This window comes from Dasypus novemcinctus, chromosome 6 (genome assembly GCF_030445035.2).
Source record: "Dasypus novemcinctus isolate mDasNov1 chromosome 6, mDasNov1.1.hap2, whole genome shotgun sequence".
Lineage (NCBI taxonomy): Eukaryota > Metazoa > Chordata > Mammalia > Cingulata > Dasypodidae > Dasypus > Dasypus novemcinctus.
The window spans coordinates 67,769,859-67,781,990 of NC_080678.1; the positions used below are offsets into that span (position 1 = coordinate 67,769,859).

Consider the following 12,132-nt stretch of genomic DNA (forward strand, 5'->3'; position numbering starts at 1 on the left):
CAGGCTACCTTAAGAGAAAGTACTTTTGTAGTTGCTAGGGGTATACATATATAACTCAGCTTGGATATTGTGAAGAACTTTTATCCAATGGAACTGGAAAAGTAATGGGAAGAGGTGAGAGCATCTGATACATTTCTGAATACTATACAATGAGTATGAACCCAGAATGTAACACTAAATGGTCTCACATATGTGTCCTAATGATGGGCACCCTTATTAGGGACAGCAGAAGATGATTCTCATCTGTCTCAATAGCCCTCGCTATTGTTAAAGTCTAGTTGAAGCACTTCCTGGCATAGCAAATGAGCTGTTTTATTCTGCTGTCTCCTCTTAGTAAAAATAACCAGAAGCAACTCCATGTGTCTGCTTTCTAGGATAACAGTAATAACTTAGGGAGGGGGAGACACTGACAAAAACAGTGTTGACTTAATACATACACATATGTACATAGCATTGAATCAGCATTCACTGGATGTTATTGAGTAATTCCTTTAATAAGCCTCTACCCTCCCTGAAATTTTTCTTGTTATGTTTCTTGGAATAGGCTTAGTTTGGATGGAGTTAGGAAAGCTAAACTCCAGTTGAATGTAGTGTGGATTAACTACCACTGCATTTATACAAATATTTTAGAGGAAGTCTCAAGTCAAGATGTATTTGTTAAATTAGGGTTATCATCATACTGGTTACTGTATGGCAGATATGATCCATATAACATTACTGATGATAAAGTACAATCAGAGAGGGAGCTAGGCATTCTGAAAAAATGAGAGGGCTTTTAGAGATCCTATAGGCATTTCTTTCATTAAAAAAAAAAGATTCTGAGAAACTAAAATACGTTCATCATTATAAAAGCCACAGCTTTTAAATTTTGAAAGGTGACAGTAGAGAGTATTCCAAGACAGGCAAACTGTCTGGTTGGCTATTCCAGAACCCATTTTTAATTGAGCTTTGTTTATAAATATGTAGTAAAGACTAGATGTTGTTTTAGATCTTAAGGTTAACCTACATGTTTATCATTGGAAAATAATTATTGGGATTTAAACACAGGAAAAAATATATATAATACTTTTTATTTGCGTCATGTGCCAAATGATACTGTACATTGTATTATAGTACCGTAGAATGATAATATTTTTAGTATATAACCATCAGTCTTATGAGAAAGAATATGCTATATTTTAAAATATCAAAATACTGAAGTACCTCTCCTTTTTGTGATTTTTTTAGTGTTGGAAACACAATAATTTAACATCACTTTCTTAAATCCATTACTTCCTTTCCATCCCCAATCTACTGTTCTGGTCTATTATGACTGGTGTTTCTTGCCTGGACTATAATAATTTTCTAAAATCCTATCTTCTTCCATTTCATTCTATGAAACATTGGCAGGTTAATCTTATAACGTATTTTGCAACTGTTACATAACTACCTGAAAATCATCAGTAGCTTCCCATTACTACAGAACAGAAATAGGTAGCCATTGTGATGTACTGAGGAAGTTCTGATTAACATAGTGCTTTAGTTGATTGATTTTAGTAGCAGTTAGATTAAAGGAGGTAGATAGGAAGACCATATAGGTAAATCCAGTAATCTGATCAAAATGAGAACCTAAATTCAGGAGGAAGGTCTACTAATTCAGGAAAAAAAGTCATACATTTGACAAATATTACAGAATTAATTTTTTTCATTAAAAATTTTTGACAAACACTCCTCTTTCCCACCTCCCCCATCCTAGTAACCTCTAATCTGCTTACTGTCTCTACAAATTTGCTATTACTAATCATCTCTTATAAGTAATATCATACAATTTTTATCCTTATGTGCCTTGCTTATTTCACTGAGCATGTTTTCAAGGGTCTTCCATGTTACAGAATGTATCACACCTTCATTTTTTCTTATAAATAATATTCCATTGTATATACCACATTTTGTTTATTCATTCATTTGTTGATGGACACTTGGATTGTTTCTAGCTTTTGGCTATTGTGAATGTTTTAGTTTCCTGGCTGCTCAATCAAATACCATGCAATGGGTTGTCTTAAATAATGGGATTTTTTGGCTCATGGTTTTGAGGCTAGGAGAAGTCCAAAATCAAGGCATTATCAATGCAATGCTTTCTTCCAGAAGACTGTGGAATTCTGGGGCTGGCACTGGCCATCCTTGGTTCTTGGCTTTTTTGCCACTTGGCATTGCACATGATGGTCTCTCCTGGCTTCTCCCTCCTCTTCTGGGTTCTGTTGACTTTCAGCTTCTGACTGTCAGCTCCCTTTGACTTTCTTTTTTTTGGCTTTCCTATAAGGCCTTCAGTAATATGATTAAGACTCATCCTGATTCAGTTGGCTACATCTTAAGTATAGTAATCTCACCAAAAGGACCTATCTAGAAGGGTTCACCCCCACAGGAATGGTTTAAGTTTAAGAACATGTTTTTCTGGGGTACATAGCTCCAAGCCACCACTGTGAATACTGCTATGAACACTGGTATACAAGTACCTGTTTGTGACCCTGATTTCACACTCTCTGGGTACTCACCTTGAAGTAGGCTCACCAGGTCAAATGGTAGTTCTATATTTAACTTTTTGCATATCTACCATATTGTTTCCCACAATGGCTGCACCATTTTACATTCCCACCAGCAATGCACTAGAGTTTCAATTTCTCCATATCCTCTCCAAAATGATTTTCCATTTTTCAAAAAATAGCCATCCTTGTGTCTGTGAAATGGTGTCTCATTGTGGTTTCAACCTGCATTCCCTAATGGCTAATGATATTGAGCATCTTTTCATGTTTGTATATCTTCTTTGGATAAATATCTATCCCAGTTCTTGCCCATATTTTAACTGGGTTGTCTTTTTGTTGTTGTATAAAGAAAAAGTTCCTTATATATTCTATATATTAAAATCTTATTGACTATGTTTTGAAACTGTTTTCTCCCATTCTGTAGATTTTCTTTTCACTTTCTTGATAATTCCCTTCAATTCACAGAGAATTTCATTTGTTTTGATAATTTGATTTCAAGAGAAAAAGTGAAAATAGGAAGTGGGGTGATAACAGGTGGCTAAGAGGATACCGCTGCCACTGATAATAACAGGGGAAGTCAGAAAAGGGAATACATTTTGGGGAGAGATTGATTAATTAGAAATTATTAAGATTAATTAGAAAATGTTTTTTAAAATATTTTGAAATAGGGCAATGGCTTTGGATTAGAGTTCTGAACTTGGGAGCAGAATTTGATGATGAAGGTGAGAATTAAAATGAGAAGAAATAAGAATTTATGGAAATGCATGAATTCTCAGAGGAAATGACTTCAAGCAGGGAAGAACATAATGTCAAAGGCTGAACTTTAAAGAACATCTACCCTCAAGTGGGCATCATAGAAGATAGAGGAGATAAACACTAAGCACACATAGGAAGATACCCAGTAAAATTCAGGGCTACAGAAGTTCATGGGAAATAAACTGCTGAAATATCAAAGAGGATGCAGATGATAAAAGGTGATATGAAAATCTTACCAAATCCAAAGGTGACATTTGAGAGTAAGAGTCAGATTGATGGTAATGGGCAATAAATTACAGGAGAATTTTAAAAAATGGATGCAATGAAGTAATAACAATTTTATATCAATTTACCATAGGCCCTCCCTTACCATTTATTAGAATATTATGAAATTGGATAGTAACTGTTTGTTTTAGGTAAGATAATTTTTAATATCAAGGGAATCTGACAGTATTTAAAGCCACATAGAAAGAAGCTGGAAAGGGGAAATGTTAAGTGGGAAGCTAACTGTATCCTACATTACAGGTACCCTGACTATAAATCACAGGTAAGGGAAGAAGTCATAAATTTTGCCAGGACTTACTGAGGTAAAGAAAAGAACAAATGAGAAACTTCACTCTGCCTTCATTTTTTTTCTAAGTGTGAGTGAAATCATCTTTTGAAAGTGAGTGTGGAACTGAGATTTTCTAAGAGAAAAGGTTTAAAATAGCCATCGAATTGCCAAGCAACCTGAATTTAGAGAGCATGGATTTTGTAATGGGTCAAGTCTTCTTAGGTCTGCATCTACCCCTATCAGTGTTAAATGATTAAGAATTAGGAATAGAGAAATCAAATAGTAGGGAGGTATACAATATTGAGTGTTTACTTATAGGCTTGTCAAAAATCTACCATTGAAATAAAACCAAAAGCAAACATAATCTGATATAATTTTTAAAAACCCAACAATAAGCCATAAAGATATTCTAAGCATGCAGTTTCTCGTTATTTTAAAATAGCTATTAAAATATTTCTAAAAATTTGTGTTATAAATTTGACTAGATAGGTTTCCTTAATGGGTTTCTTCATGTCCAATAACAATATTCTAATTTTGTGAGATGCTTTATAGTTCATATGAAGCTTTCATATACAGTGTCTCATTTGATCCTCTAGATTTTATTGGACTTGGGTCAGGACAATATAATTTAGACTTTATAGTGGCTTTCAAATTTTTCTGTCGATCATGGATTTTCTTTAGCCCTGCCATTTATAATAATACTTAAAAAAAGTTGTGATAGTATTATGAGAAGCAAGAACCCTTCTTTATTTATTACACACTTTGGGGAGTTTGTTTTTAACCATGGTTTTGATTTTCACTGTTTGCCCTTTGCCTACGCATTAAAACCAGGGTTGTGTCTGCGGCTGTGGGTCATATAAGAATGATCTCTAATCCCCCAGCATTTACAAACCTACCAAAAGAACTTTGTAACCTATTTTTTTCTTTGGCTTTGATAAAATCCTAGGTTAGTTACAGCAATATAATTAAACATGTTCAGAGTACTGAAGTTCAACCAAATAATTCAGCAAATTGTAAACTATTTTGCTGTGCAGATACCATAATATGTGCTTAAAATTTACACCATCATGGGGGATATAAGACATGTTGGGGAATGAGTATAAGTTTTTATGGGATTGCAAGCTCAGAATGTGTGAGCAGAATGATGTCACTTTCAGAAAAGCTAATGTGCTCCTGGGCTGCATTACAGATGTCTGGCATTTAGAACAAAGATGACGGTAGCCCACTGTATTTTCCCTTTTATGTTATTATATTTCCACACCTAGTTTGTTCACCTATGGACTCTTAGAACAATTGGAGCTATCCAAGGTGAGAGTCCAGAATGATTGGACTCAAAATCATGTGATATCAGAAATGCTTGAAAGAACTATTAATAGTTTTTAGTTACAGAATTGAACATATATGGGCAGGAGTAGGAAAAAAGGCTATCATTATTGCATATGACCAACAGAGGGGAAAATTAGGGCTTTTGTATTGATGTTATAGGGAGACAGGTTTTGGTTCAGAATAAGGACGACCTTGGATTACTTCATGAGGATTTTAATTTGCTGTTTATTAGGAGATAAACAACTTCTTGTCTAGGGATTCAACATTGGATAATGGATTGAATTAGTACATATTTAAGGTCCATTTCAAATCTGAGTCTGAATCTTTATGTACATTAACAACTTAGAAAATCATAATGTTTTGTCATTAAGAGAACTATAAAGACCCATGGAAATAAAACAAAAAAGGTTTTGGCAGAGAGAATCATCTTTTTAGAGAACATCCCATTTGAGTGGTGATTTGAATGTTTGTTATGATTTTTACTGTACTGGTGGACACTTCAGGGTAAAAATTAAGTCATGTAAGTATATAGGGCTTGCATTTACACTGCAACTTGGGTATGAAAAGGAAAAGTAGAACTTTCATTTGATCTACAACTGATTTGGTCATATTAATTAAATCTTATTCACTGAGATATGAGTCTAATCCAGGAACCACTGTTTAGTATTTTAATCAGTTTCTTCAAGTAAAATTCAATTTCTTTAGGTAAGAGCTTCAGTTTCTCAGATTTCTACTTTTCCCCCTAGATCCTACTTTAGATGGTATTTGAGACTATGAGGGGAGGAATGCTTCCATTACCTTGAGGCATTGAGACAAAAGGTCTTTGGATTTGAATGGTGTCTTCTGCATCCTCTGGATGCTGTGGCAACATCCTTATATGCCTAGTTGCTTCTGGTCTTGTACTTAGAGTTGATGGCTAGAGGAACTCATGGTTGGTGCTTTTTCAGTTTTGTCAGGTCATGGTAGTCCTCTCTGACTGACTGGGTTCACCTTTTGGTACTCTAAACAGCCCTGGTCGAGAAGGTGCATCCCACAGTCTTTACTAGAGGCTCATCACCTTGCTCTTTAATATTAGGCTTCTTGGCAGGCCTTCTGGCTCTCAACTCAGCTACTTTCTGCATACACAGAAACTTTCAACAGTCTGGAAAGTAAACTCTTGTCCTCTCTCTGCCCATCTATGATACATTTGAAAGTGGTTACCTCTCCAGCTGGCCAAGTGATATCCTCCCCTTCCCAGAGAAGGGAGAACTAGGGCAGAAATTCCTTTGCCCTTGACTTTTCTCATGACTATTTGGTTGTTTCTAAAGCCACAACCCATCACCCACCTCCTCAATGCAGAGCGAATAAAAATGCTGTTGGCTGCCCTCCAGGAGTCCTTTGGTCTCTTTTACATAATTCTCTATAAAAAGAGAATAGAATTTCCTTCACCTACCTCATGGGCTAGAATCTTCCTGATATCATCTCAAGCCTAAGCCTTAAAGTAGACTAGGATACAATGGGAGAAATGCCTTCATGTGGTCCACCAGGCCTAGCCTTGATAGGTTAAATTATAAATAAATTTTTATTTTATCTCTTGATAATGCCTTGCTTTGAAGTTTAGCAACTTGCTAAAAATATCCTATCTTGAATATAAAAAGTCAAATATTAACTTCCTCTTTGTATTTTTTATATAACAATCCAATTCCTCAGGAGAAAGGTGCCTTGGAGTGTATAGGTTTTATACCTAGAAAGCCACATTAATAATTTTCAAAGCGTTACTCCTGGGAACCGGATTTGGCTCAACTGATAAAAGCATCTGCCTACCACATGGGAAGTTCATGGTTCAAACCCAGGGCCTCCTGACCCGTGTGGTGAGCTGGCCCACACGCAGTGCTGATGCACAGAGTGCTGTGCCATGCAGGGGTGTCCCCCCACGTGGGGGAGTCCAAGCACAAGAAGTATGCCCCCACAAGAAGAGACACCCCACGTAAAAAGAGCACAACCTGCCCATTAGTGGCTCCGCACACATGGAGAGCTGATGCAGCAAGATGGCACAACAAAAACAGACAGATTCCTGGTGCTGCTAACAAGAATGCAGGTGGACACAGAACACACAGTGAATGGACAGAGAGCAGACAACGCGGTGTGTGTCAGGGGAGAAATAAATAAATAAATAATAAAAACAAATCTTAAAAAAAAAATCATTACTCCCTTTTGCCATTACACAAATATTCTGGCCTACAAATTGATCATGCCAATTTCCAATTTAAAGCATTTCAATAAATTTCCGTTCCATTAAGATAAAATCCTTTTAGAGCAGGGGGTCTTAACCCTTTTTGCTCCACAGACCACTTTGCCAGGCAGGTGAAAACACCGGACCCCTTATTAAGTCCACACTATACTGTGTATTATTTAATAAATATATCACACCTACACCAACACATCCCCATAAGAATAATGTTTCTTTGAATTCAGTTCAAGCTCATGGACTCCTGGTTAAGAACTCCTGTTTTAGAGGCTTTCCTTGACTAATCAGACTACCTTAGGACCCCTGTGTACTGCCACAGCTCTCATATTTCCTCTTTTATAACACCCATCATAATTTTACTTTTTCAATGTCTATTTTTCCTGATACATTTGAACTCCAGATTTCCAAAACCTAGCATATTGTCCTGGACATAACAGGTACTTAATAAATATTTGTATTACTATAGAAATTATACGCATGAGTTATATTTATCACTTGTAAATCAGTAAATTGGTATTCTAGTTTACACAATTCCTTTTGAGATTTAGAAATTTGAGACTACCCTTAAAGATGAATCCATTGAGGCTGGGTTGACCATATCAATTTCTCATCCTACAGAGTCAGGCTTTAGAGCACAGAAAACTTACCAATAAGAGTCTTATTGTCATAGCTCTTGACAGGTAATAATTTACCCTTTTCTTGGAGACACCCTTGTCTTGACAAAAGATTTAAACTGCAAGGAGATAATCTTTGTTATTAACCAAGTTCCTTAAAGGGCGTTTCACTTTAAAATACCTAATTATCATCCCCAGATTTTTATCAATTCACAGTTGTGCCAAGTTTTCCGGAAGCCTTATTTTACCTTAAGTTAGTTCTTACATTTTATGAGGCTTCAGTTAACTAGATTTAGTCATGTTGTGGCTGAATGGATGTGACTGAAAAGGGTAGCATATATCAATCTATAAGTAGATTGTTACTTCATTAGTTAACATTCACGTTTGAAATTGGAAAATCAATAAAGGACCTTGAATTCCCAACAAGCATACACACTAAAAAGTGCGTAGGGTACTATTTTTTAATCGTAGGATAGCAGCAAAACTAGAAACTATTCCAGTGAAGTAAATGGGAGCAAAGGTCAATCGGCTGTGAGCGGTTTCTATTTTATTTTTTAAATATTTGCACGCCCAGTAAGTGCAGTGCAGAGTCTTATGTGCCATTAAAAGCAATGGGCACAGGCATACAAGTGCAGGGTTACTGGAGGATGCACGGGTCAACAACAGTTATTTTCTATTGTAGCAACATACAACAGACGTTCCTTCCATATCCATAAGTCCTGGGGCTCTTCTGACACCCCCTCCTCCCCCGCCTTCATTAGCGTCCAGAACAATGCCTGAACAGTTAAGCATGCAATACTTATTTGTTGAATGAAGCTAATTGGGAAGTTCTTCTGATGCCAGTGGCTCTCCAGCTCTGAAGCCTGTCTGCTTCCTTCCCAGCAGGTTGGCTGGCACCTTCTCATTCCTTCACCTTTCTGGCAATTAAGAATTTCCATGTTTGCCCCTCCTTTGGGATGGCCAAAATCCTATTCCTAAACTCCCCAGATCATCCGCCTCGTTATTCACAGGGATGCAGGTATTTCTGCCTTAACAAGCAGGGTTAGGGCAGCAAATGACCCAGGACCTTGAAAGGGCGGGAAGACCGCTGATTGCTGTACCCCCCAATAGAAAGGGTCTGGGCCCTTATTTTTCCAATCTTTGAGAAACAGCCAACCTGCTCGCCTTCGCCTACCGGTGCAATCACCTCAGTGCCAACTTGGGCTCCGCCTAACTGTGAGGAAGGACAAAACGCCAAACCGCCATGTCCAGGAGAGAGGGCGAACAGAGCGCGCTGCGCGTGGCACAGTCCCGCGCGCTCCGCTGCCGGATGCCAAACGTGCGGGGCTGCGGCGCGAAGGCAGCCGGGGGCGCGTGCGTGCTGGAGGAAGAGTGTGTGGGTGCGGGTGCTGCGAGGGAAGGGAGAATGGGGCAGGCGCCGCGCACCAGTAGTGGGCGCGTCCGTCCGCGCGCGTGCGCGCGCCCCTCCTTCTACCTCACGTTCCCAGCGCGCCGCGCTTCCTCCCCGCCGAGAACGCGCGTCTCCCGCCCTCGCGCGGAGTCTCGGTCGGTCGCTCAGAGTCGCACTCTCCCTCGAGCTCTTATTACCGCGGTCGCCTCGGCCGCGGCTCTCCAGCCAGGCGGCTAAGCCTTGGCTCCTCAGCGCGGCGTGCCAGGCCTCCTCCCCTCTCTCAGCAACTCGTCCTCCCTTTCCCGCCCTTCTCTCCCACCCGGCCCGCCTAGAGAGATTGGAAACGAAGCAGGCGGGCTTGAGAGGGGGTTGGAAAAATGGAGGTTCCGCGCCTGGATCATGCCCTCAACAGCCCCACCAGCCCTTGTGAGGAGGTGATCAAAAACCTCAGCCTGGAGGCCATTCAGCTATGCGACCGGGACGGTAAGAGCGGCTGGGAAGGTGAGGAGAGGGCCGAACCCGCGTCGAGGCGCCGCGGCCGCTTCGGTTCGGTGGACGCTGCCCTCCCTGGCGGCAGGGTCTTTTGTTGTTCCCCCCGTGCAAATAAATACAGGTGCGGGCTCCCCTCCGCCCACCACACCTTCCCAGCAGACCCCAGATACAAAAGGGCCCCCGGGCTCGCACGTTGGCGCGGAAAGTCGCGGTGGCTCCCGGCCGTGACGCCCCTCGCCCGCCCAGCCCTAGGCGAGGAGCGGCCCGGCGAGGGCGCCGCTCCCGGACGGCGTAGCTCCTGCCCGGGACGAAACGTCTCTAATCTTTGCCGCAGTCGCGATTTCCGGGTCTCCGGGCCCTGAGAGGAAAATGCCCTCTGGGTGCTTCAGGCACTCCCCCCCCTCCTCCCCCCTCTCCCCCGCAAACAACTAGTTAGCATCCTCTTCCCTTACCAGTATCTTTTTTAAACCTCCCATCTCAGACTCGTCAAATTTAGAAGACTTTTAATTCCCCTCAAAATGGGATTGGTATGACAGTTTTCCAGTGAAAGGACAGAAAAAAATTGTTTCAGCACCAAGGACAGGCGCGAGCTTCGTGGATCTAGACTGTGATTCTGAAACTGTCAGAAATCTGTAAAAATTGCCTGAAATACCTGTTGTGATTCAGAATAGGCAGCGAGTACTCTCCATTGTGTATGATAGGTCGTTTTAATCTATTCTTAAAGTTGGCTGTCTCCTAAAGGAAATTGAACACAGGTGTGAGCGTTCAGGAACGCTAGTTGGGTGTGCAATGTGGGTGAAGTGCTTCTGGGTTAGTTGAAGAATCCCAATGCTGTTTTAGGAATGTGGAAGAGAGTTTCATTTGTAAAGAAATAATCTGATTAGTAGCTGACTGGCCAAATAATTGTAAAATTGTACGTCTGACAAAGAAGAAACAATTTACATTTTGTCAAGAGGACGCTGAACAATTTTAGCTATATATAAAATTAATTTTTAACTGTACATAGAGAGGATTATTTTAAACAATTATTCACCACTGTTATGTAGAGATGTTAATATTTTTGCAATAAGGTCTTAAAATTGATCACTGTGTAATCCAGATAGAGAGCAGAGGTTTTCTTTCCAAAGTCATTTAAATAGTATTAACTTGGCTAGGTGTTGCTTTTCGGTTCGTTTAGGCCAAATGAGCACTGAATTCTTGTATGACTAATAGACTTAGGAAACAAAGTAATTACCCTTTGAAACCAAGGCCACTTTCAATAATTTCTGGGAAATAGATGTAGTATGAATGCATAAATAAATAGGCTGCTTATATTTTCTTTATTCTTAGACTATTTTGGTCCCCATAAGTAGTAGGTGCATATATTTAGGGCACATAAAAAATACATTGTTTTGTTATATCATTTTATAATGTTAGACTATAAAGATTATTTTTTAATATACCACAAATAAAGTTGGTTGGGTTTTAGTTTATACTTACATGGAATATCTTTTGTAACGTTACCTTTGTAAGTTGGAAGCTTTTTAATTTTCTTAAATTGGTTTGAGAGAAAACTAATAGTCTAATAAAGATGGGTTTCATTTTTTTACTTCAGCGATTTATGAAATGTTCATTTCTGTAGTAATTAAAAATAGATAATTCATTGTTGTTGCCCCTCATAATCCAGTAATCTCAGCACTTAAAATTGCATTCCCACACATTTTAAATTATACTAGGGAAAATAAATTAAAAAAAAATAAAGTTTACCAGGTTAATGATATAGAATGCAAAATTTAATGCCAGACTTAACTTTGGTCTCATCTAGAGTACCACCTATTTTATTCTGACAACTTTAGTTAGTTTTTCTATTCACATTGTGAATCCTGCAAAAAAGAGCAAATTATGTAACATTTAATTGGGGATGGGACACTAACACTAAGCAATATCTGTGAAATTGCTACTTATAACATTTCAGATTGATTCAACTAATTCAGAAGGGTTTCATTTTATAAACTAGCTTATAACAACGAAGTGCTAACTCTTATATTAGAAGATGTGTAAAAATTTCAGAAATAACTTATGTAGAGAGGTTGTTAAATGTAAACTTTTTTTCCCTTGGCAATCCTATTTCACTTGTCAATTCCAAAAATGTTAACTCAGACACTCTATGCCTAGATGAGCCCGCACCACATCGTGGTGTGTATTGCCATCTTTCTCTCCTATTTCTCAGCAAGCTCTGTTCTTTCCCCCATTTTCCAAATAATTTTTTTTTTTTA

General features: G+C 39.0%; 1 protein-coding gene across 6 annotated transcripts in view; it reads left to right on the forward strand.

Moving 5' to 3' along the window:
- Nucleotides 1-12,132, forward strand: part of PHYHIPL (phytanoyl-CoA 2-hydroxylase interacting protein like) — a 263,987-nt gene that overhangs the window by 179,949 nt on the left and 71,906 nt on the right. Inside the window, exon 1 of one of the 6 annotated variants that reach the window (XM_004476330.4) lies at nt 9,239-9,868. The exons of 2 other annotated variants lie outside the window; for them this stretch is intronic. In XM_004476330.4, coding sequence (XP_004476387.1) covers nt 9,763-9,868 — 106 coding nt within the window. In that variant the 5' untranslated portion in view covers nt 9,239-9,762. Of the gene's footprint in view, nt 1-9,238; nt 9,887-12,132 lie in introns of those variants that run through there. 3 more of the 6 variants (XM_071215802.1, XM_004476329.5, XM_058298883.2) reach the window with 3 other exon arrangements.